This window comes from Dermacentor albipictus, chromosome 6 (genome assembly GCF_038994185.2).
Source record: "Dermacentor albipictus isolate Rhodes 1998 colony chromosome 6, USDA_Dalb.pri_finalv2, whole genome shotgun sequence".
Classification (NCBI taxonomy): domain Eukaryota; kingdom Metazoa; phylum Arthropoda; class Arachnida; order Ixodida; family Ixodidae; genus Dermacentor; species Dermacentor albipictus.
In genome coordinates, this window is record NC_091826.1 from 34,984,387 (window position 1) to 35,004,828 (window position 20,442).

Genomic DNA, 20,442 nt, shown 5'->3' on the forward strand with positions numbered 1-20,442 from the left:
ATAAAACCAAATATATTCATCAGGCCTGCCAAAGCCACATTGGGCTTGACTGGCAGAGCGTGACAGGCAGCGTACAAACTGTTACTATACCAAGAAAGAAAGAGAAGAAATCAAAAGAAATACAGGGAAGCGAGAAATACATATACATACACTAATGCTCACATTGTACGCATTTATAATAGGTGTACGTATATGCACATACACAGGTTTGAGAAGACATCTGGCTCGTACAAGTATCACCATGCCGCATGATTACTTTGCCTGGCACAAAGTGAGTAGATGATTACAAATAACAAAATGAGTCAAAACACATCAACAATGTGATGTTGATGTGTTTTGACACATCCTCCATTTTAACAATGGAGGATGTATTGAAAGGATGGAAAGCAGGAAAGCAGACGGATGAGCAGACGACGCGGCCCTGGAGGAACGCATCTTGAGGGGCATTCAGCCTTCTGTTATATTGCCGTTATATCGCCGTTATATTGCCGTTATATTGTTATTGACGTTATATTGCCCAAGGAGCCCGGCAGCTTCCCTAGCTGTAAGGAACTACTTGCATGTGTCCGTGTCATGTAATGTAATGTGTAATAATGTGTCATGTAATGTGTCCGTGTCATCTGTAAGAGAGGAAACAAACAATTATTCGTTGAATCTGTACATTATTATTATTAATCTAATACATTATTAGTTTATTTGCGTAATTTTAGGTGGCGCGACAACTGGTAAAAGGCCAAACCGCGATCATCATCAGCGTCGGAGAAAAAAAGTTTGCGTTCTTTTTGGGGGGATAGTCACGTCAGCAACGCATCCCCGAAAGCGTTCGAATGAACCTCACGCACTCCGCTGCAGAAGAAGACGTTACGTTCCCAGTGTCTGGGACACAAGACAAGACAAGACAAGGACGCCTCTGATACAAGTTCCGCATTTTTTTTTTTGTAGGATATCGCAATTGGAATTCTAGTGACTGTGCGTTTGCCGAAGCGTTTTCTTTGCTTCGCCATGCCGTACGTATTCACCAGTGAGTGCGTTCGCTCGCTGCTACGCACAAAGCGCTTAGCGTTTCTGGGGTGCTCAAGTAAGTGCTGGCGTTGTACATCATTTTTTTTGCGCACCTGCTAAGGATGTTTCTTCTTCTATCTTCCAGACGTTCGAGACGTCTACAAGGATCTCGTCTGTCTGTACCAGGAGAATTCGCTCATCTCAAGTGATTTGCTCAAGCAAAAGGTATGCGGTTTTAGTTGCACGTTAATTCGCACCCCACGCGTATATATTGCCCTTTCCAATGCTACAGCGGATGTAAATGATTTAGTGCAAGACAAATACGTTTTCAGAGCGTATCAGCGTCTCCTTTTCGCTTTATGTAGTGAACTAATATGATTTCTTTTTTTTTTTGCATCGTCCGTGGTTTTTCGCGACTTGTCCTTAGCGAGGCGCATGGCACTGCAGCACCATTCAAATGACGTCGTGTAACCGGAACTCCTCGCATGGCTTATAGCAGCGCATCTTTTTCCGAACGTTCAAGGACCGCATTTGCGTAAGGGTCTTTGTAAGTGACCTCCACCCAGCAATTAAGCCGTTAGGCCGTCATTGTCGCCGTTGAGTTCACGCGTGTTGTGATCGATTTAATGAGAACGCTGAGCCAACGCGTTAAGGGAAGCGGCCCGTTCGTAACTTCAATTGGCGCTGCAGATACAATCTGTACGACGTAAGATGCAGCGTTCACCTGCGTTCATTAACAAGGTTGAATGCCCATTCGATTTGTGGGCACTCGTGCTTCAATTTCCCGTATTGATCAAAAGACGCTGCGTTTCTCCAGCCTTACAGCTGCACGCTATAGCCTCGTGTTAATGCGAGTCTTCCAGCGTTCCATGCACTTGCGGAAGGACAACGTGGCAGATTCTATGTATAAATTACCAGGATAGCTCTTCACAGGTCGCTCCATTATAGTTCACGGTCGGTTGACGGAGCATAACGATAATGAAAACTGACCTAAGATGACTTGCAGTGACATCATCTTTGCCGCCATGTTGGAGGACCAGCACGATTGGAAGCTGCGTCTGTTGGCGTCTCGCGCGGTGGTTCTGCCGGTCCCTGCGTGGTTCAGGCGCAGACGCCAGCAGCGTTCCGACCGCGTCTCTATGACATGGAAGCAGCTTACCCGCTTCTGCGAACATGCTGCACTGACGTCATCCTAGCCGCCATATTGTAGAACCAGTGGGAAACTATGTCCGTGATGTCGTGCGAAAGCTGTCTCGGTCTTCCAGCGAAAAGTTCCGGCGAGTGGTTTGTCGACGCAAGCGAATTTGCATGCGCTCTGCAGAAATGTGAACGCGTGAAATTTTGCGCGAGTTACAGCATATTAAGGAACTCGATCTTGCGGATAGCGTCGCTAATTGTATATCTAATTGGCATGCGGTGAAAGTGGCGTCACCGAAAACTGCAGTTCACCGCAGCATTGCATTAAGGGGGGGGGGGGGGGAGGGGGGTACTCTGTAAATGTTCACCTATTGGACATGGTCCATTTTGTCTGCTGCTGATGTACCCATTGGCTGCAGGCGCCTGTCTCCGTCTGACGCATACCTCAGCCCGGCCAATCAGCAGTTGACTAAATGGGCATCTGCACTACTGGTGGATACACACAGAGTATACCCCTTCAAGAGCTAAATTTTAGATTGATCGCCTTCGCGGACACGTGAAAAAAAATTGGCAGTTGCTTAGCTCGGCTATGCCAGGATATACGTAGCGAAAGGTAAGGCATAGCGTGGTTAGCCTTGGTTAATCTTGATTGCAAGTCCAGGTTATAGTCTGGTTGTCTAGCTATGTTGCGGCGTTTAGCCAGTCGTTCGGCGCGCTGTTCGTCTGTTTCCTGGGCGATTCGTTGCCTCTTCATCTCGTTCCTATGTCGATTCCAGGCCTCCTCCTGCTTATCAGAATTGTCGCCGTCCGTACTGCCGCCTCAACTGTGGTTGCGGCGCACGCGAGCTCTCCTTTTCAATCCTCCGACATGCTATCAGGCCTGCGACGCAGCTGGCGAAGTGAGCGGAGGCGAGCGCAACGACGAGGAACGCGATGTGACGAGGAACGCGGTGTGACGTCATGTGCCTCCTCGGAGCACGGTCACGGCGAAATCGCAAGTTCGCGGCCAGTAAAGCTTTCGCTTTAATAACCCTCATTGAAGGCCTGCCGTACATCGAGTCCGTATCTGCTGGCTTCTTATCCTGTCACTGCACGCTAAATACTTAATCCCCGAAAGGGGTCGATCGGTTATCGAGCGTTACATTAGCCCGCACCCCGCCAGGACTGTTGTCAGAGAGGCAGTGACCTATATGGTTTACACAATGGCTGTACTTCGATCTTCGATCATACATCAAGACGACTTTCATCTTCATGGGGAGTACGGTAGCGCGATTCAAAGACGGGACAAGAGAAGACACAAAGGGACACACACAGCGCTATGTGTGTCCCTTTGTGTCTTCTCTTGTCCCGTCTTTGAATCGCGCTACCGTACTCCCCATGAAGATGCACTACCAACAAGCCCACATTGCATTCCCTCGTGGACTTTCATCTATTGCCTGCACAGAACGGCGACGTATTGTTATGTTGCCAGCGTTCGCCCTCGTAGTCCCAGCGACAATAAGGACAAGCGATGGGCTCAAATTATTGTTAGCGAAAAAAAAACTAAAAACCATATAAAACAAACAGGCAATGAAACTCGAAGATGTGGGTTAGTCTCCCACCTGCGACAAGTTGTCTGTCTGTCCAGTTTCATTCCGCTTTTCCACATTATGTGTACATTTCAGTTAATACGACACTTAATTCAGCCCATGCTTTTCCTGGCTTAATTTCCAGCTGAATTTCTTTTTATTCTTGGGCTTTAAGGGCCAAAACCTTGATCTGATTATGAGTCACGCTGTAGGGAGTGACTCCGTATTAACGTTGACCACCTGGATTTCCTTAACGGGCACCCAACGTACGGTATACGGGCCTTTTTACCTTTCGCCCGCATCGAAATGCGGCCGCCTTGGCCGTGGCCCGGGCTTAGCAGAGCAATGCCATGGCCACTAAGCCACCATGACAGGTCGTTGTCTGCTTGCTCTGTTGAAATTGTAACCAGCTCTAACCTGAGCGGCTGAATTGTTTTTGTTTTGTTTTTTAGCGGGAGGAAAGCGCGTTGATTTATCGGCATATGCCTGGAAAATGTAAAGAGACAAGAAAACCAATTTTCAGATGGAAGAGAGCTGCCTTGGAGATTACCTGGTAGACCATGGAAAACAGAACAATGGCCAAGGCTATCTGGAAGAGAGAATATTTTGCAATGACCACACGACGATTTATTTCTACTTTTTGACGAAGATCTACAGTGAATACGTGCAGACAGTCTTGACACGCATGGCTGATATTTCCCCGGACGTTGTCATCGTCAGCTCGTGCCTCTGGGATATTACGAGGTAAGTCGCACGTATGCTCTGTGCCAATGTGAAAGGTAACGGTAGTTTTCCGTTTATATCCAGTAATGTTTATCGTTCTGATCTGTAGTGTAAAAAAAGATTGTCATCAGAAAGAGTTTTGATTCAAACACAAATAAATAGCACAATTCGGTGTTTCGCGTTTTGAGGAACCGCGGTTTCAACACGTGCTCCCATTCATATTTGTGCAGTGTGCACACTTGCACAAGTGAGCGTTTGCGGTAACTTCTTCGTCCACTGGTCACGCAAGTTAGAACCCCTCTTGTCTGAAGCCTTTCTTGCATGTCATATGTATCTCCGAGATGGGCAGTCGCACACAATTTTGACTCACGATAGCGAGTCGTGTCACTTTTCGGAAGCGTGTTGTATGTCGTGTGTGATTTGCGAGACAACACAAGACAAAATGCAGGGGGAAAAAAGGCAAAAAGCATGTATCAATATCGTGGATTCGACAGCACGCTTTTATAAAAACTACTGGGAAACTGGGAACCAAACTCGGCAAACCCGGGTGGATGGGGGTATTCTGCATGAGTCCACCTAGTGGACTGTCCATTTCGGCCGCTGCTGATTGGCTAAGGCCGCGCGGCTCTTCCGATCTCGTACAGCTGCATCCAATCAGCAGCGGCCGAAATGAACAGTCCAAAACCCAGTCCGAACAGTCCGAAATGAACAGACCACTTACCTTTAGTTCTTGTAAACATCCAACTTTGTATCTAGGATGAATATTTCGAGTAATCGTGCACGAATTGATTTTGAAGAGTATTGGAATTAGTGAGCGATTATAATGTTCGTGGAGTGTCGGGAGGATACGCGGTCGAAAGGTTAATCGCGAAGTGCACTTGTCCGCAGGTGGGGACCCTGTGGCGTCGACGAGTACAAGAAAAACCTGCACCTGTTTTTCGGGGAGCTCAGGCGCGTCCTTCCCCAAAGTTCCATTGCGATATGGCTGACTGCAGCGCCTCCATCCCAGAACGTGCACGGTGGATTTCTCGTCCCCCCAGAGCTTGACTTTCTCAAGTACACGCTTAGATTTCACGTCAACGAGGCCAACTACTTCTGCCAAGAGGTGTGTTTGCCTGTGTAGTCTCGTCCACATTTTGCTGGCGCAGCCCAAGTGGAATGACGGGCTGCACTGATTTGGCACTGTGTTAGTTTGCGCAACTGGCCTTTCCTTGCAACTGCGGCTTGTGTAATTGAGTCTCATAGCTGCGAATTGTAATTGCGGAGAATGTAATAGGTGACTTTGTTTGCGCTCGCTTCATTCTCCTGCGCCGCGTAGTATTCCAACAGTGTGTTCAAAGGGGCTGGTTGGTTCACCTTTAGAATAAAAAACGGGAACAGTGCAACACAAGGACGAGCGAGTAAAAAGCACAGGACAGAGCACAGGACAGCGCTGTTCCCGTGTTGCGCTGTTCCCGTTCTTATTTTGAAGTATTTCGGCGTTTTGCTTGTGCTTGTCATCAAAGCCCCTTCCATCTTTAAAGCATTCTAGGGCTCTGACGTTACAATATATGAATAACCGACTTAGTTAGGCGCCAACCCTGCCTGTCGTGCCAACCGCCTGCGATAGTTAACCCTTTTCAAAAATCTCGCTTACCTCGCCTCTCCGCAGCTATTTTAGGCGTTCGCTTCTCTGCGCCGATCCAGTCCTTCAAACAACGGGCCTGGTCTGAAGAAACGCGAGTAAAATGCGTGCAGCGCTGTGAAGATGAAATGTAAAAATACCGACGTGATATGTTTGGCTCTTCATCCTTGTTAAATGAAGCACTAAGCACTAAGCTCAATGAATCACTAAGTCCCAGAAAAGATACTGACCATTAAATATTACGTAGGGTGTTCCAGCTAACGTAGCTGTTCAACGAAAAAGAAAATATTAAATGAACACGGTGCAAGATACGATTTTAAGAACTACTGTGTTCGGTTGTCAGAACGCTGACGACCGAATACGATACGTCTTATAATTGTACCTTGCACCATGATTCTTTAATATTTTTTTTTCGTTTAACAGCTTGGCTAACATTAGCTGGGGCACACTATATACGCTGATGGGGTGAATGATGGCCACAGAAAAGGAGTTTGCACATAGAGTCAGATTTACAAACAGTATCGGATAGCAGCAACGGAGGTGAAGTGCGGGCATCAGAAATATAGGACTTCAGAAAAAAAATTTAAATCGTAAAGGAAAGGTTTTATGGCAATCCCAATGTTCAATGTCCAATTTCCAATGTCGGAAGCCAGGGGACAGATTCTGCGGCGATCACTTCGGCGATACTATGTCGACTTCGCGTGCTCAGCCAGCCAATCCGCTCATCCGATTTTGCTCGACCAGCCAATCAGCGCGCGCCGTGACAGCCGAGGCTATACTATCGCCGAAAGTGATCGTCGCAGAATACGTCCCCCCGATCGTGTGCTCGAGAACGCGGAGATATAGTGCACTCTGCAATGTGCATTGTGCACATTGTGCATATGCATGTGCATGTGCATGTGCATATGCATGTGCATGTGAATTGTGCAGACCATTGTGCATATATTGTTAGAGTGTCACGAATATCCGTCCAGCAATAAATGCGGAGTCAGTAGTTCTCACCGAGGCTTTAGGGGTTTTTGTTTTTTGAGACCAGCAGGGGAAAGGTGAATAAATTTGCCTGGAGAGAAAAATAAAAAGATGACTGGAAGATTGTTGTCGCGAAGGAGGGAATACCGCTCAATTAACAGAACGTTAAATTGTCGTTGATGTACTGTTTAGTGTATGAAAATATTATAGGACTTAACTGCACCAGTATAAGCTTTAATTAACTCGGCTTTGTGATTGGTGCTTGGCAGAATGGGCCTCCGACCCGTTTGAAAGAGAGTGCTCATAGCCACCATCGTCACTATTTTGGCAGGAGAGCCGGTAGCATAAAAGCTGTTTGTTATTGAGTACATGCAGCTGCTGTAAGGCACCAAACATTATTCAGGTATTTCTGGCTTTAATACATCTAATATAGCAACCGTGTCAACTTGGCATTGCCATTTGTTGGGCGAGTTGGCAAACTTACTTGGAAAGCATATTTAGCGCCAGCGAACAAGGACAGAAGGGAAAAGACACCACAATGCGCTAACATCAACTTGATAGCGCCTTGTGGTGTCGTCTCCCTTCTGTCCTTGTTCGCTGGCGCTAAATAGGCCTTCAGTGCCAACTTACGCGAAGCAGCAAGTTTTGAAAGAAAAAACTAAAGCAAACCTTTTTGTATGAGTGAAACCAATTGTTTGTTATTAGCAACCCCCTGGAGAAGCCTGCGGTGTTTCTGTGGTTCTCATTGATAGAATTACAAGTAGTGGATAAATAACAAATTGTTTCGCAACACTATGGCCATAATATTGATACAAGCTTGGAGAGCACATGTAAAGAACGTCTCTCAGTTATTTTTTTTTGTTTTCTTTTTTTGCGACGCGTTACCGTTCGCGTAGATGCTTTTATCACGCTTAGGAAAATAAAACCGGCGATACCATTAAAAAGTCATTGCGGGTCATTGGTTGTATGACGCAGCAGCTTTCTTTAATGCGGGAAAATAAAGCTATGAAAAACGTCGCATGTCGTAAACAATTCAAAGTGATATGTTTTTAAATGTATTACTCTACTCGCATTGGAATCGCACCTGTAAAATTAACAATTAAGACTTAAATAATTAGTTACTACTCCCACTTACTAGGAGCACGGAAAACACTGGCGACTTATTCAGTAGGCTGCCAACACACGGTTGGTCTCACCCACAAAGAAGGCTTCGCTATTTTAAGAGATGCTCCACTTTAGCTGGGGTGTCCTTTATATGCTATAATCACTCTGAAACCAGGGCAGGAACACAGCACAAGCAGGCTTTGTAGATCACAGTTGTTTCTTCTCATCAAAACTGTTGACATACCTTGACAAGTTTATTTTGTGGGTAACTTGCAGACGGCTTCGAAGTTTGGCGTTGATGTCGTTGACATTCACTACTACCTGCGTATGATGCTTGAGTACCGAGATGAAGACGGAATTCACTGGCATCCTGTGGCGGTGCGCCTTTGCACGAATCTGATCCTAACGCACCTTGCATTGTCATGGGGCGAGGAACTGCCTAACAGGCAAGTGATCCTAACAGACCCTTTGCGCATCGCTGAGTTGGCCAACACCCGTTTTCATCCCATGGCTATCTTCATCACGAAACCATATCGTCACAGTTTCTTTACCTTTCAATATAAAAGAGAAAGTTGCCCTGGTTTGGAAAGTGGTTTACCAATGCTGGCTACTTTTCTCTTGTAGTTGCGGTGATTACAGGAATAACATTTTAGGTAGCATGACACCTTTCACGGTTCGTTTAGAGGCATTACGCCGAGAGCAACGCTAGCTTTAAAGTGTGTGTTCTCTTTTTCCTAGTTGCTTCCTTAAAAAAGTTAATCACACAAATAACTTTGTAGAGCTGTAATATTGCTCTAGAGTATTTTTTGTCGTATGCAATACAGCGCACTGAAGAGCAAAGGAGCTCTGTACAGTCTCCTCCACCATAGCTGTCTAGAACGCTGTAACCTTGTGTTGTAAAGGTATTGTAATCTGTCAGCAATCTCTACACTTAAGGTTTTATGACGTGATCCCTCTTAATGACTAAGCACTGTGAATACTCTGAGCTAAGAATATTAACTCTTTATTACGCGAGCTTGTGCCCAGAAAAACAAACAACACAAAAGTCACATGCAATAGCGCCGAGCACAATCGTCGGGTCTGCGAATCTGAACTGTCAGGTAAAGCGCGTCCATTGCATGTACACTAATTTAACCTTCTTGAAAGTATAATCGCTGTTGCTCATGCACATATTCCAGAATGCAAAAGTCTATTCGTAACGTGCCTACAAACTCATCACACACGCCTGCTTTGCAATAGAACAGTGCACAAACAAGGAGTAAGAAATTGCTTCACAGTGGTTTCTCAGGTACTGGGACCTCACAGAAGCGTGACAATTTGGCGCTCGATAAGAATGCGGTTTCGAGGTTTGTGCGGCTGTTCGCGCGCCGTGATACTGTCAGCCAAACCTTGAATCCGCCTCGTATGCATGATTCTACATTCAGCAGCAAAGCGTTTCACCGCCCTAGAGTCGGAAATGACGGGAGCTGCACATTACGTCATGCAGCACATCATACGTTACGTCAGGCAGCACGTCATAAGCACAGTACGTGCGGGGCCCCATCCGAGCTTTCACCAGTTCCTATGGCCCTAAATCATCTTGCCCTAAGGATTCAATAGCGCAGCACTGGACTGTACAAAAAAAATTCGTTTCAGTATTTATACCATTGGATTCCTCAACCTCGAAGTAGCAAAGGCAAGGCGCAGAGGACCAGGACTCAAGAGGAAGGACACAAACGACAGGCAAGGCGCCGGTCCTGTCGTTTGTGTTCTTGTTCTTGAGTCCTGGCCTTCTGCGCCTTGCCTTTACTGCTTCAAGCATGAACCAACTAGCCCAAGCAAGAGTTTTACTCCTCAACCTCATTTCCTGATCCATTTCCTTCTCCTTCAGTTGCGGCTTCCTCACCGCAAGCGAGAAACGATGTTCAGCAAACGCCATTGATGTGTCTGAGGAGTCGGGCACAGATGACAGCTATCTTTCTGAAGAATTGTCGCAGAGCAACATCTTTGGAAGTGAGCTAGCTCCGCAAGAGGTAAGCTCCGGGCACATCGATCGTGCGGAAGCCGCAGTCTATATGGTAAGGCAGCATGAGTGATCGAATCTTTTGCATTCTAGAGCCGGTATAATGACGCCTTTGATTACGAAGGATTCGCTATGAAGCAGGTGAGGCTGCATACACGCCACTCTTGTGTGATGTTTTGCGAGAAATATATTAGGGAGTTATAACTTAGCGACTTTACGGGCTGTTAAGAACGGCCTGCTGAGGTGCAAGTTTTCCCAGCCAGTTGCGACAGCGGCGTCAAACTTTTCCTGCAAGGCCGCCGCAACCCTCTAGCCGCAGCGTCACTAGGTCGACTGTGTCCGGAGGACAATACGAGCGTCCTCGACTCTCCGTCGCAGGAGCCGAAACGAGTTCGACGAAGCAGGCTTTGTGCCGGAACACGACACCGCCTACCCGGTCTGCCGCGAGCGGGGGAGTCTCCGAGGGAACGTAGTTCGAGGCCCCTTCCCACGCGCCGTTCGAGACGCAAGACAATTGGGCAACCGGCCGCACTGCGGGGGTCAGCTCGGGGAATAAAAGGCACCTTTCCTGAAGTAAGCCCCGAGTTCTACGAAGTCCGTCTGACGTCGGTTGAAGACCGTGGACCTCGCGCAGAGAAGTGTGTGTGTGTGTGTGTGTGTTTGTGTGTGTGTGTGCGTGTGTGTGTGTGTGTGTGTGTGTGTGCGTGTGCGTGTGCGTGTGCGTGTGTGTGTGTGTGTGTGTGTGTGTGTGTGTGTGTGTGTGTGTGTGTGTGTGTGTGTGTGTGTGTGGTAATCCCTCGTGCAGAGAAGCGACTCGTTTACGATGACTGGTCGAACGTTTCCCTACCCTTGAGATCGAGGGAGGACCGAGTGTTCATAAACCGCTGTTGTGCGGCTGCTCGAGGGTACTTTCTCTCGCAGTCATGCTAGACTGATGAACTGCAACGTCCTTATGTAGATACTGTAAATAAACCCATATTCCTCGTTCTCGATGAGAAGCAGTCCTTCCCTTCATCAACGTCCTCAGCGTGGATAAGTTGGACGACGGCATGGGCCAGCTACCATCTAATTCATGCCCGACTCCAATCTTGACAACTGGTTACGAACGGTGGGATTGAGCCCCCAATCCTTACAGGGCTACCCAGTGGCGTAGCTAGGTCGTCTGGTACCCGGGGCCCATAGGTCTTCTGTAACTCCCCCCCCCCCACCCCGGGTGTAGCCGGTGGAAAGAGGGGTGTCTTCAGACGTATATGACACCCCCCCCCCCGCTGGCCCCTTGCACCCGGAGCCCACGGCCCCCCGGCCCCCCCTGTTGCTACGCCACTGGGGCTACCGGCCTAGGGGGCGAGTGGGGACGGCAGCAAGGCGCCGCACGTAAGGACGTTTTAGCTCGGCGATCCCTCGCTCGGTCGATCGTAGTAGTGTTCCTGCATATATGCACATACAGGGGCACTCTAGATGGGAGCGCTTTGTTGCGCCACCTGTCGAACTAGGCTGGAGGCTCGCTTCGCGTTCTCGATCGCGGTCATTGCACTTGAAATCGTCGCCAGACGACCTCGGTACTGAAACCGCCCGCAGGATGCGGAAGTCCTCTTCAGTGGTGAAGCACCTCCGAGCTTCTTTCGCCTGCAGGCGAGCCAGCGCCGCGCTTGAAGACGACGCCGACGACATGCCGCTGTCTCGTGCGGGTGGTCGCCATGTTTGTTTCGCAAAAGCGCTGGTTCGCTGGGCGCGCGCTCAGCTGGGGAGAGGAGGATACCAGCGAGCGACACACTGGCCGCGCGTCAGCCCTCGGCGCATGCGCAGTGGCGTCTCCGTTCGCCCGCTGGGCCTGCTGACTCGTAAACCCGCTGAGCTATAACTCCCTATTATGCATCATAGAAAAGGAGGGGCGAGGGGGACGTGCTGATTTGTTACTATGGCAACTGGCAAGTGATTTTGTATTTGGCATTCTACAAAACGAACGAGAGCGGTCCTCTTACCTAGTTTCCATACGGCGGCATCTTCGGTTACGGACAGATTATGGAGAATGGTTACTAAGGTAAAGAGGTGAATTAAGTTGTGTACACGTTCACTCCCGGATGATATTCGGTGGTTATTGATATACAGCATAAGCAAGCTTATCCCTTACCTGAAAAAGAAAGAAAAAAATGGCGTTGCCGAACTCGGCACCCAACCACCTCCACAAACCGCATCAGCTGTCGTCAACTCCCGTTGAAGCGGCGCACTGGTTAGGCCTAGTGGCCCAGGCCAGTAGGCCGGAAACCTGTCTTTGGTTGGTGCACTGTCTGGCCGCAAGATATCAAGCGAAGCTCACCCTAACTGTGTTTATGCTAGTTAACGTCATCCGATTGATCGGCCAGATCACACCCACAGGCTATATGTAACGGCCCTTGTAGTGGTGTTCGAGTCTACGTACGCACCCCTGCATGTCTAGGGAATGGCTCTGCAGTGCACTAAGTCGGTCAGCAGCTAGCCGTGCACATTGTAACGTATTTTGTAGAATGTGTAAGAATGTAATACATAGTTTCATATCTTATGTTTTAGGAAGCAGACAGAGGCAGTCCTAGATCTGACCTCACACACAGCGACACCGTTAGCAGTGGTGAGGTATGTGTATAACAGATGTCTATCCTTATTGTCCTTGTGCATTTCTCCACAGCCTATAGCACATAGTAACATATTTTGTGGAATGTTTATTAATGTAATACATAGTTTCATATCTTATGTTTTAGGAAATAGATAGAGGCAGTCCTAGATTTGACCTCACACCCAGCGACAGCAGTAGCGGTGTCACATGCTGCGACACCTGTAGCAGCGATGAGGTATGTGTATAGCAGGTGTCCGTCCTATTGGCCTTGTGCATTTCTCAACAGTCTATAGCACATTGCAACATATTTTGTAGAATGTTTAAGAATGTAATTCATAGTCCCATATCTTATGTTTTAGGAAACAGATCTAAGCAGTCCTACATCTGACGTCACACACAGCGACAGCAGTGGCAGTGTCACAAGGTGCGACACCTGTAGCAGTGATGAGGTATGTGTATAGCAGGTGTCCGTCTTATTGTCCTTGTGCATTTCTCAACAGTCTATAGCACATGCAACATATCTTGAAGAATGTTTAAGAATGTTGTACATAGTTTCATATCTGAGATTTTAGGGAACAGACCGAGGCAGTGCTAGATCTGACCTCACACACAGCGACACCGGTAGCAGTGATGATGTATGTGTATAGCAGGCGTCCGTCTTTTCGCCACTGTGCATTACTCAACAGATTTTGTGGAATATTTAAGAATGTAATGCATAGTTTTCTATTTTGATTATAGTAAGAGAATGGAGGCATTCATAGAACTCACCTCGCACTCAGTGACATCTATGGCAGTGATGAGGTAGGCGTGGAATTACGTCATACAGCATCGTTTTGGAGTCCTATTCAATAGCATACATCTCACTGTAAGACTTTTGTAGAACGTTCTGTGCTGTAGCAATAGTTTCATGTCTTATGTTCTATGAAACTGATCGAGGCAGTCCTCAATCTAACCTCAAACACAGCGACAACTGTATCATGTGTTGAAGTATATACTATGCGCATCTTCATTTCCTTACACTGGGGGCTGCATTTCCCTGCCATCTTAGTTTAATGCGATAGCATTTACATGGACACTCCAAGCGAACTTGCGCCGTTGTCGTCGCCGTTGCCGTGAGGTTACATATAAAGTCAAAGTTATCTTATCTTTATCTTATAACTTTATCTTTATCTTTATCTTATATAAAGATACATATAAAGTCAAAGGCTTCGTGCTCATCCGATGTTCCTGCGAAGAAGCGCGCGCAGGGGGTGGGTGTGAGCGTACGTCTCCGCCAGCCCTGTCGTGGATACACACGGCTGCCCGCGCGCCATCTTGGAGGTAATTTCGGGCGGGCGCAAGCCATAGGCGAGCCGAGATGGCTGGTGTTCGCTGTACGGGGTGTGGTGTGTGCGTGCGCTGTCTTTCCGCGCGCCTAGCACTGCAGGTCGCGTAATCTCAAGTTTCGGAGACGCGTTAAAGCGAGAGGAAGAAGAAGCGTTCGCACCCTCCCCTCTGTTTGCGCTCTTCATCATGCCAGTGTTCTGAGAATGAGTGTTCGCGGTCATCGAGTGAGGTCTGTTCACGTTTGTCTGTATGCGCTTGGCACCACGCTGGTTAAGGTAATTAGTAAGCGCACGTTTGCTGCGTTCTATACGGCCAATAAAAATAGGGAATGTACTTCGTGTAGTTGTCTAATACCTTGCTATCGCTCTAGATGCTTCGCCTTTCAAGCGAATGGGCGACTTTCTTCGGTTATTTTCGCCCGCCGACATTGAGCCGGAAATTGCAAGCCACATTCCCATCATTACTGCTGAAACCGGCCACTCAGCGCGCCGCATTGTAAGAAAATGAGATTGAAAAAGGTCTCGATTTCGCCTGCTAGGCGAAGTATTGATTGCGCCAGCAAATTAGTGGAGAACTGTGTATATACGAAGTGAGGATAGTAGATTTATCGGCCGTCTAAACTTGTAAACCTAGGCGTACGAACTAAATTAACAAGCACGGTGTCACGCGCGCACAAGCAAACATGGACACATCTCACTAGATGAATCACAAACTCGCTGTCAAGACGCTACAGAGAGGAAACGCGGCAGAAGCAGCGAGGAGCTGATTGGTCTTAGTGCTACCGTTCGCATCAACGCAAAAACACAGCGCAGCGCGGACTCGATCTGTACCCGTCGCAGATGGCTTTCAATATACAGCAGCCCGGCCGGGTCGCCCTGAAAACGCCCCACCCCCTCCATACCGTCCTCCCCACCCGGAGCCTTGCTCGCGACGTAAGACGGCGCGCTTCCTACCAGCTTTCCTCCCTTGCGTACGTGAAGTTTAGCAGCAATCGCCGCCTCACCCTCGCACGCTTTCACTCGCACATAAGGCATAGGGCGTGCGGCGACCATTTTAACGCGATAGCGTTAAGGAGCTCGTGTCGCAGAAAAGCCGGTGTCGTCGGTGTCGGCGTCGGTGGCGTTGGCCGTGAGCGATAAATCCCAGCAGGCATTTCATGAATAAAAAACAACTTGCAGGATGGACTGGGTGGGAATCGAACCAGGGTCTCCGGAGTGTGAGACGGAGACACTACCACTCAGCCACGAGTTCGATGCTTCAAAGCGGTACAAAAGCGCCTCTAGTGAATGCGGTGTTGCCTTAGAAACGAGCTGTTTCTAAGGCTCAGGCGTGCGTCGCTTGCTCAGGCGCACCTTTCGTTGCCGCGCCGAACGCTGCGTTGCTCGACGCTCACCGCGTCCGATGCGGGGCGCGTAGTCGCTGTGCCGTAGCCCATTGTCTTACACCCCTTGCCGGGTCGACGGGAACGCTGTCGCGTTCCACTCTTGAAGGCGAAGCTTAAGCGTCCTCCAATTTTTATTGCCCTAATTGGACTTTATGCGGAACCTCACGGCGACGGCGACGGCAGAAATCTGCCTGTAGTGTCGATATAATTCCTGTCGAAGTAAAAGGAAGTAGAACGTTACGAAATGTGGGCCCAGATAAGATGTTTTTTATCCCCCTCTAAGAGCCCCCATCCAAAACGCGGGAATCAGATTGCCGTTTCTATGACATTCCCTGAGAAGTGTCGTTGGTGAGGTTTACTGATTTAAAGGAGGAAGTTAAAACGTACATTTTTTTGGTAGCAAACGTTTATTGAGGTCTTCAGCTTCTTTTCTCTAAGAACTGCTAGAAGATTGCAATGAAGTTCTGGCTTTAAATGCGTACTGATGCACATTTTCGAAGATGTGGAACTTCTCCACACTTGGCGCATACTCGGCAAGTCTGAAAGCTGTGAGACACTTATACCGTAATTAAAGAGAGTCCGCAGACAAAAATTATTTGAACTGCATTAGTAAATTGTGTAACGTAACGTGTAACGTAACCTTAAGGGATAAGAAAAGAGCAGATTGGGTGAGGGAACAAACGCGAGTTAATGACATCTTAGTTGAAATCAAGAAAAAGAAATGGGCATGGGCAGGACATGTAATGAGGAGGGAAGATAACCGATGGTCATTAAGGGTTACAAACTGGATCCCAAGGGAAGGGAAGCGTAGCAGGGGGCGGCAGAAAGTTAGGTGGGCGGATGAGATTAAGAACTTTGCAGGGACGGCATGGCCACAATTAGTACATGACCGGGGTTGTTGGAGAAGTATGGGAGAGGCCTTTGCCCTGCAGTGGGCGTAACCAGGCTGATGATGATGATGAGTAAATTGCCCTTCTACAGCACAATAAAATAACACGCGCACACGCTGGTAATACCGGCAGAACATGCTTTGTAAGCTAGAAAATAAAATGAAAGAAAGAGAGACGGTGCCAACGCTTCCTTGAAATTCCCGAACTAGCTTTCAATGACGTCATGGATTTTGACGATGTCTGCTCGGGACGCAGTTAAGCTTTTTATCGGCGAGAATGGACTATATACAGTATGTTCTTAAAAAGGAAAGACTAAGCTTCGCAAGTTTCTCGAGCTTGTAATGACAAAAAAACGACCCAAGAAAGAGAACGTACTTTGCTATCTGTGACGTCACACCGACGTGGCGGTGTTTGGTACCGCTGTGAAACTCAAGAAAACATTGATCGTAATTTTATCTTTCCAAATGATTCTTATAAGTCGCAACACAATTTAATGTTTTCCTACTCTCCCATTATTTTGACAGCCTAGTTCGTCTTCAAAACTTTACGACAAAAAATGAAATTTTCAGAGGTGCATATAGCAGTAAAGCTAAGTGCTATGATGCTTTCTTTTTCTCTTCTAGGAAGAAAGTGAAACTGGCGTTTTTCGCGATTCATTCCGGGAAAGCGATGTCATTGATACCACAGACATGATTATCATATTTGAAGTGAGTAGCGTAGGTTTCACTAATCTTCAGTGCTTGACAAGCACATTCTTGACCTGCCAGTGATAGTAGGATTGATGAAATCATATCTGGAAATTCACTTCGTTATCGTTTCTTTTTTTATTCTAGGAAGAAAACGAAACTAGTGTTCTCCGTGACCCATTGAGCAGTGACACCATTGATATCAATGCTATGATAGTAGAGGTGAGCAGTTTGTTTCAAAACTCTCCAGCGCTTGGCAACCATATGCAACAGTACAGCGACCATACCGTATCTAGAATGAAAAGTGCTTTCGCCGAGCCCTAAAAGTTACTACCTTCTTGTATTTTAGGAGATCAATGAAAGCAGACCCATAGCCGAGCATCCTTAGAGTGACATCTATGGTGGCAATGAAATACGAGAGGTAAATGGCACATACGCGACGTCCCTGTTCAAGGATATGTTCAGTGTATGTTTGGAAACCATAGTTCTTTGTAGATTTGATCAATAACTGTAGACCAATTCACGATATTTTGTATTATAGGACGAAAGCAGCGCTCTCGTTCAGTCGTTGTTCGGTAGGAACACTTGCAACACCTTTGATGAAACAACTTTGAAAGAGCGAGGAGAAAGTGGGTTAACCGGAGGGGCCCGATTTTTTGATATCATAAGAAGCCAACAAAGACACCAAGGAGAGCACGGGGGAAATTACTTGTACCTAATAATTGAACTAAAGAAATGATAAATTAATGGAAATGAAAGGGGATGAAGAAACAGCTTGCCACAGGTTGGGAACGATCCCACGTCTTCGCATTACGCGTGCGATGCTCTACTTATTGAGCTACCGCGGCGCCGTTTTCCCGTCCACATTCTGGGGTATTTGTGTTACTAGGAGAACTAACCCTTGGAGTGTTAGCCAGCGCCACCACTCGGAAACCTTGGCGGCGGATGTGGAACGTCCTTTCTGCCGCAGGCGTCATGAGTACGTGGTCTTTTTGACTGAAGGCAACTGGTCAATAAACCCACGCGTGCCACCTGAAGGCATCAATGTTGCCGGATTCAAGAGCCTCGTTGTGTAATGAACGAGATGAAAGGGGGTTTAGCCGAGGGGCCCGATTTTTATTAATCATATCATAAGAAGCCAACAAACAGACGTTAAGTACAAAAGAGGGGAAATCACTTGCACTTACTAATTGAAAATGAAGAAGTTATAAATTAATGGAATTGAAAGTGGATGAAAAAGGTTGCCGCAGGTGGGGAAAAAAGTTTCCGCTAGTGGGGAACGATACCACGTCTTTGGATTACGCGCGCGATGCCCTACCAGTTGAGATAGCGCGGCAATACACATACCGCAGCTATCATTGGCTTTCCCACCGACTGCATCGACGACTGTGTACAGGGCTAATCCTTAATACAGTTAAAGCAAAGCTTGGCCTACCCTAGTCACAGCGTAATCAAAGGTGGCGATTCGATAGGCCGATTGTGATACCAGTGCACGACGTGTCATCTAAACGATCTTAGTTTGGTTTGTAACGCGGGTAGATCCTTAATGCACTGCAGTAACCAATAGTCCTCGCCAACTTATGGCACTGTCAGCAGCTTCTATCAGCAGATTATCTATAGGGGAAGCTATCGCTTAACTTCAGTTTTTTTTTCTTTCCAAGTTTGCCCTGTGGCACAAAATCTTAGATGTACGCGCGCTATATATATATCCACTTGTATGGTTACGTCCTACGAAATCAAACGGGGATATGTGGGGACCATATGGACCCACAGATGGTAGTCAGGTGGGCGGCTTCCGAGTAGCCCCACTTCTGACACGTAGCGGCGCCTTGATTAGCGCCATTCGGGACAGTTCCACAGGAGATGCGGCAGATCAGAGAACGGAGCTGGGAAAGGGCACCACAGGTCGCGCCAGAGGCTGGCTGGAGTTCTAGAACCCATAGATAGGTTGCAGCTGGCGTCAGTGCAGCAGGTACGCGTATATCCTCCTTAACGCAACTTTCTTGCGACGTTAAGAAACCGCTCGGGAGGTGTTATCCACGTGGAGTTGTCAGTGCTAGTGTGCGGCACTGAAGGACTTCCTTTTTCCGGTAGCCATCTGAGCGCGGCTTGTTGCGCGAAGAGCGGCTGTGGATATATTACTGGAGGTTGGTTACTGGCTGCGTCTCCCGGAATGCGAGAGACAGAGCTCACTCTGCCCTACAGAAACATTCTTGTTGTTATCTTTAAACCCAGGCTTAATTTACTGAATTACAGAGCTAGAGGAGTCTGCCCTCATGGCAGCAGCTATAGCGGCATCACACTGTAAAATAATATACACCCTTAAAAGTGAAAAAGGGTGTAAATGTGTCCATAACTCACACCCTTAGGGTGTCAGTTACATAAATAACACCCCAGTGGCGTGAGTTATAGACACATTTACACCCTTTTTCACTTTTAAGGGTGTAAATTATTTTACAGTGCAGGAGGGCCACCAGGGGCAGTTTCCTACTTGGCAGACGCAACCCTTCGCTACCGCTCAAATGCACCGGGTTGATGAGATGGGTATCTCTATAGGTGATGGGTGGGGTAAAAGGCAGAGTCGCGTGCGACACGCGGGAGTCGAACGCGTTACCTTAGACGTTCTTCTGCACAGGACGCGTCGAGCGACGAAGGGCAAACGGCGGGCACCAACACGCGACGACGTCCCAACACCCAAGGTTCAACTTCACAACGTGGATCGTGCCAGCTGTAGGACAAGTCCCGGAGTTCCGGCCACTGCCAGCAAGACGCGAACTATCGGAGCGGTGACTTCCCCCGCAGACGTGTCAAGCCCACCGCTGCCATCCACGTCGCAAGACGATTTCCACGTGTGGACCCGTTTCGTTTAACCTTGGGAATGTTGCTTATACTCATTTGTGGTGATGATAAACTGTATTGAAAGGGGGAAGGGTAAAGAGGGACGTGGCTGAGGGTTTGGGCTCAAGTAAGGCCCTGGGCATGCTTGGCCTTTTCCGCCCAGTCCACCAGTTCAAGTTGTCGGTCGACGTCCCCGGAACTGAGCCAGGCTGTCCAGTCAGTCTCGCTGTGAGTGTTAGCATCCGCAAAGCCGCAACCATGCCGTGGTCAAAAATTCTGCCTTATGGCCCGGCGCTCTTGGTGGACGTGCCAGCGCAAATAAACGCCGACTTTGTTACGCTACTGTATGCGTTAAGCCATCTGGCGACTGAATTTGTGCCTGGGGTGAGAAGTACGACGGTAAGTGTAGTACCCAGGGACGCGCAGGAAAACTATTTACACGTTTTGAAGTCTCCGAGTCTGTGACAAGTGAAAGTGCCGGAGAGGAGCGCCAGCAAAACTGTGATGCGCCCGCTCTTCGTCCCTTAATTTGCGTTTCAAAAAAAAAAAGAAAAAACGGTAAACTCTCGGTATAACGAAATCGCTACATCCGAAATATT

The 20,442-nt window shown here is 47.9% G+C and overlaps 1 protein-coding gene across 10 annotated transcripts; it reads left to right on the plus strand.

Annotated features, from left to right (window-relative positions):
• The first annotated feature begins 251 nt into the window (after window positions 1–251).
• LOC139046848 (PC-esterase domain-containing protein 1B-like) lies at window positions 252–20,174 on the plus strand. 10 transcript variants are annotated; one of them, XM_070520762.1, is made up of 15 exons: window positions 783–1,078; window positions 1,148–1,227; window positions 4,231–4,451; window positions 5,319–5,535; window positions 8,404–8,573; window positions 9,998–10,139; window positions 10,223–10,270; window positions 10,508–10,702; window positions 12,677–12,739; window positions 12,865–12,954; window positions 13,079–13,168; window positions 16,943–17,026; window positions 17,153–17,227; window positions 17,355–17,426; window positions 19,641–20,174. In XM_070520762.1, the coding sequence occupies exons 1-14, from the start codon at window positions 1,003–1,005 to the stop codon at window positions 17,391–17,393; spliced, it is 1,590 nt and encodes a 529-aa protein (XP_070376863.1). In that variant the 5' UTR covers window positions 783–1,002; the 3' UTR covers window positions 17,394–17,426; window positions 19,641–20,174. The 10 variants fall into 10 exon arrangements, with proteins under 10 accessions (XP_070376865.1, XP_070376863.1, XP_070376860.1 ...); XM_070520764.1 differs by lacking the exons at window positions 783–1,078; window positions 17,355–17,426 and adding an exon at window positions 252–271; XM_070520759.1 differs by lacking the exon at window positions 17,355–17,426.
• Window positions 20,175–20,442: the final 268 nt, after the last annotated feature.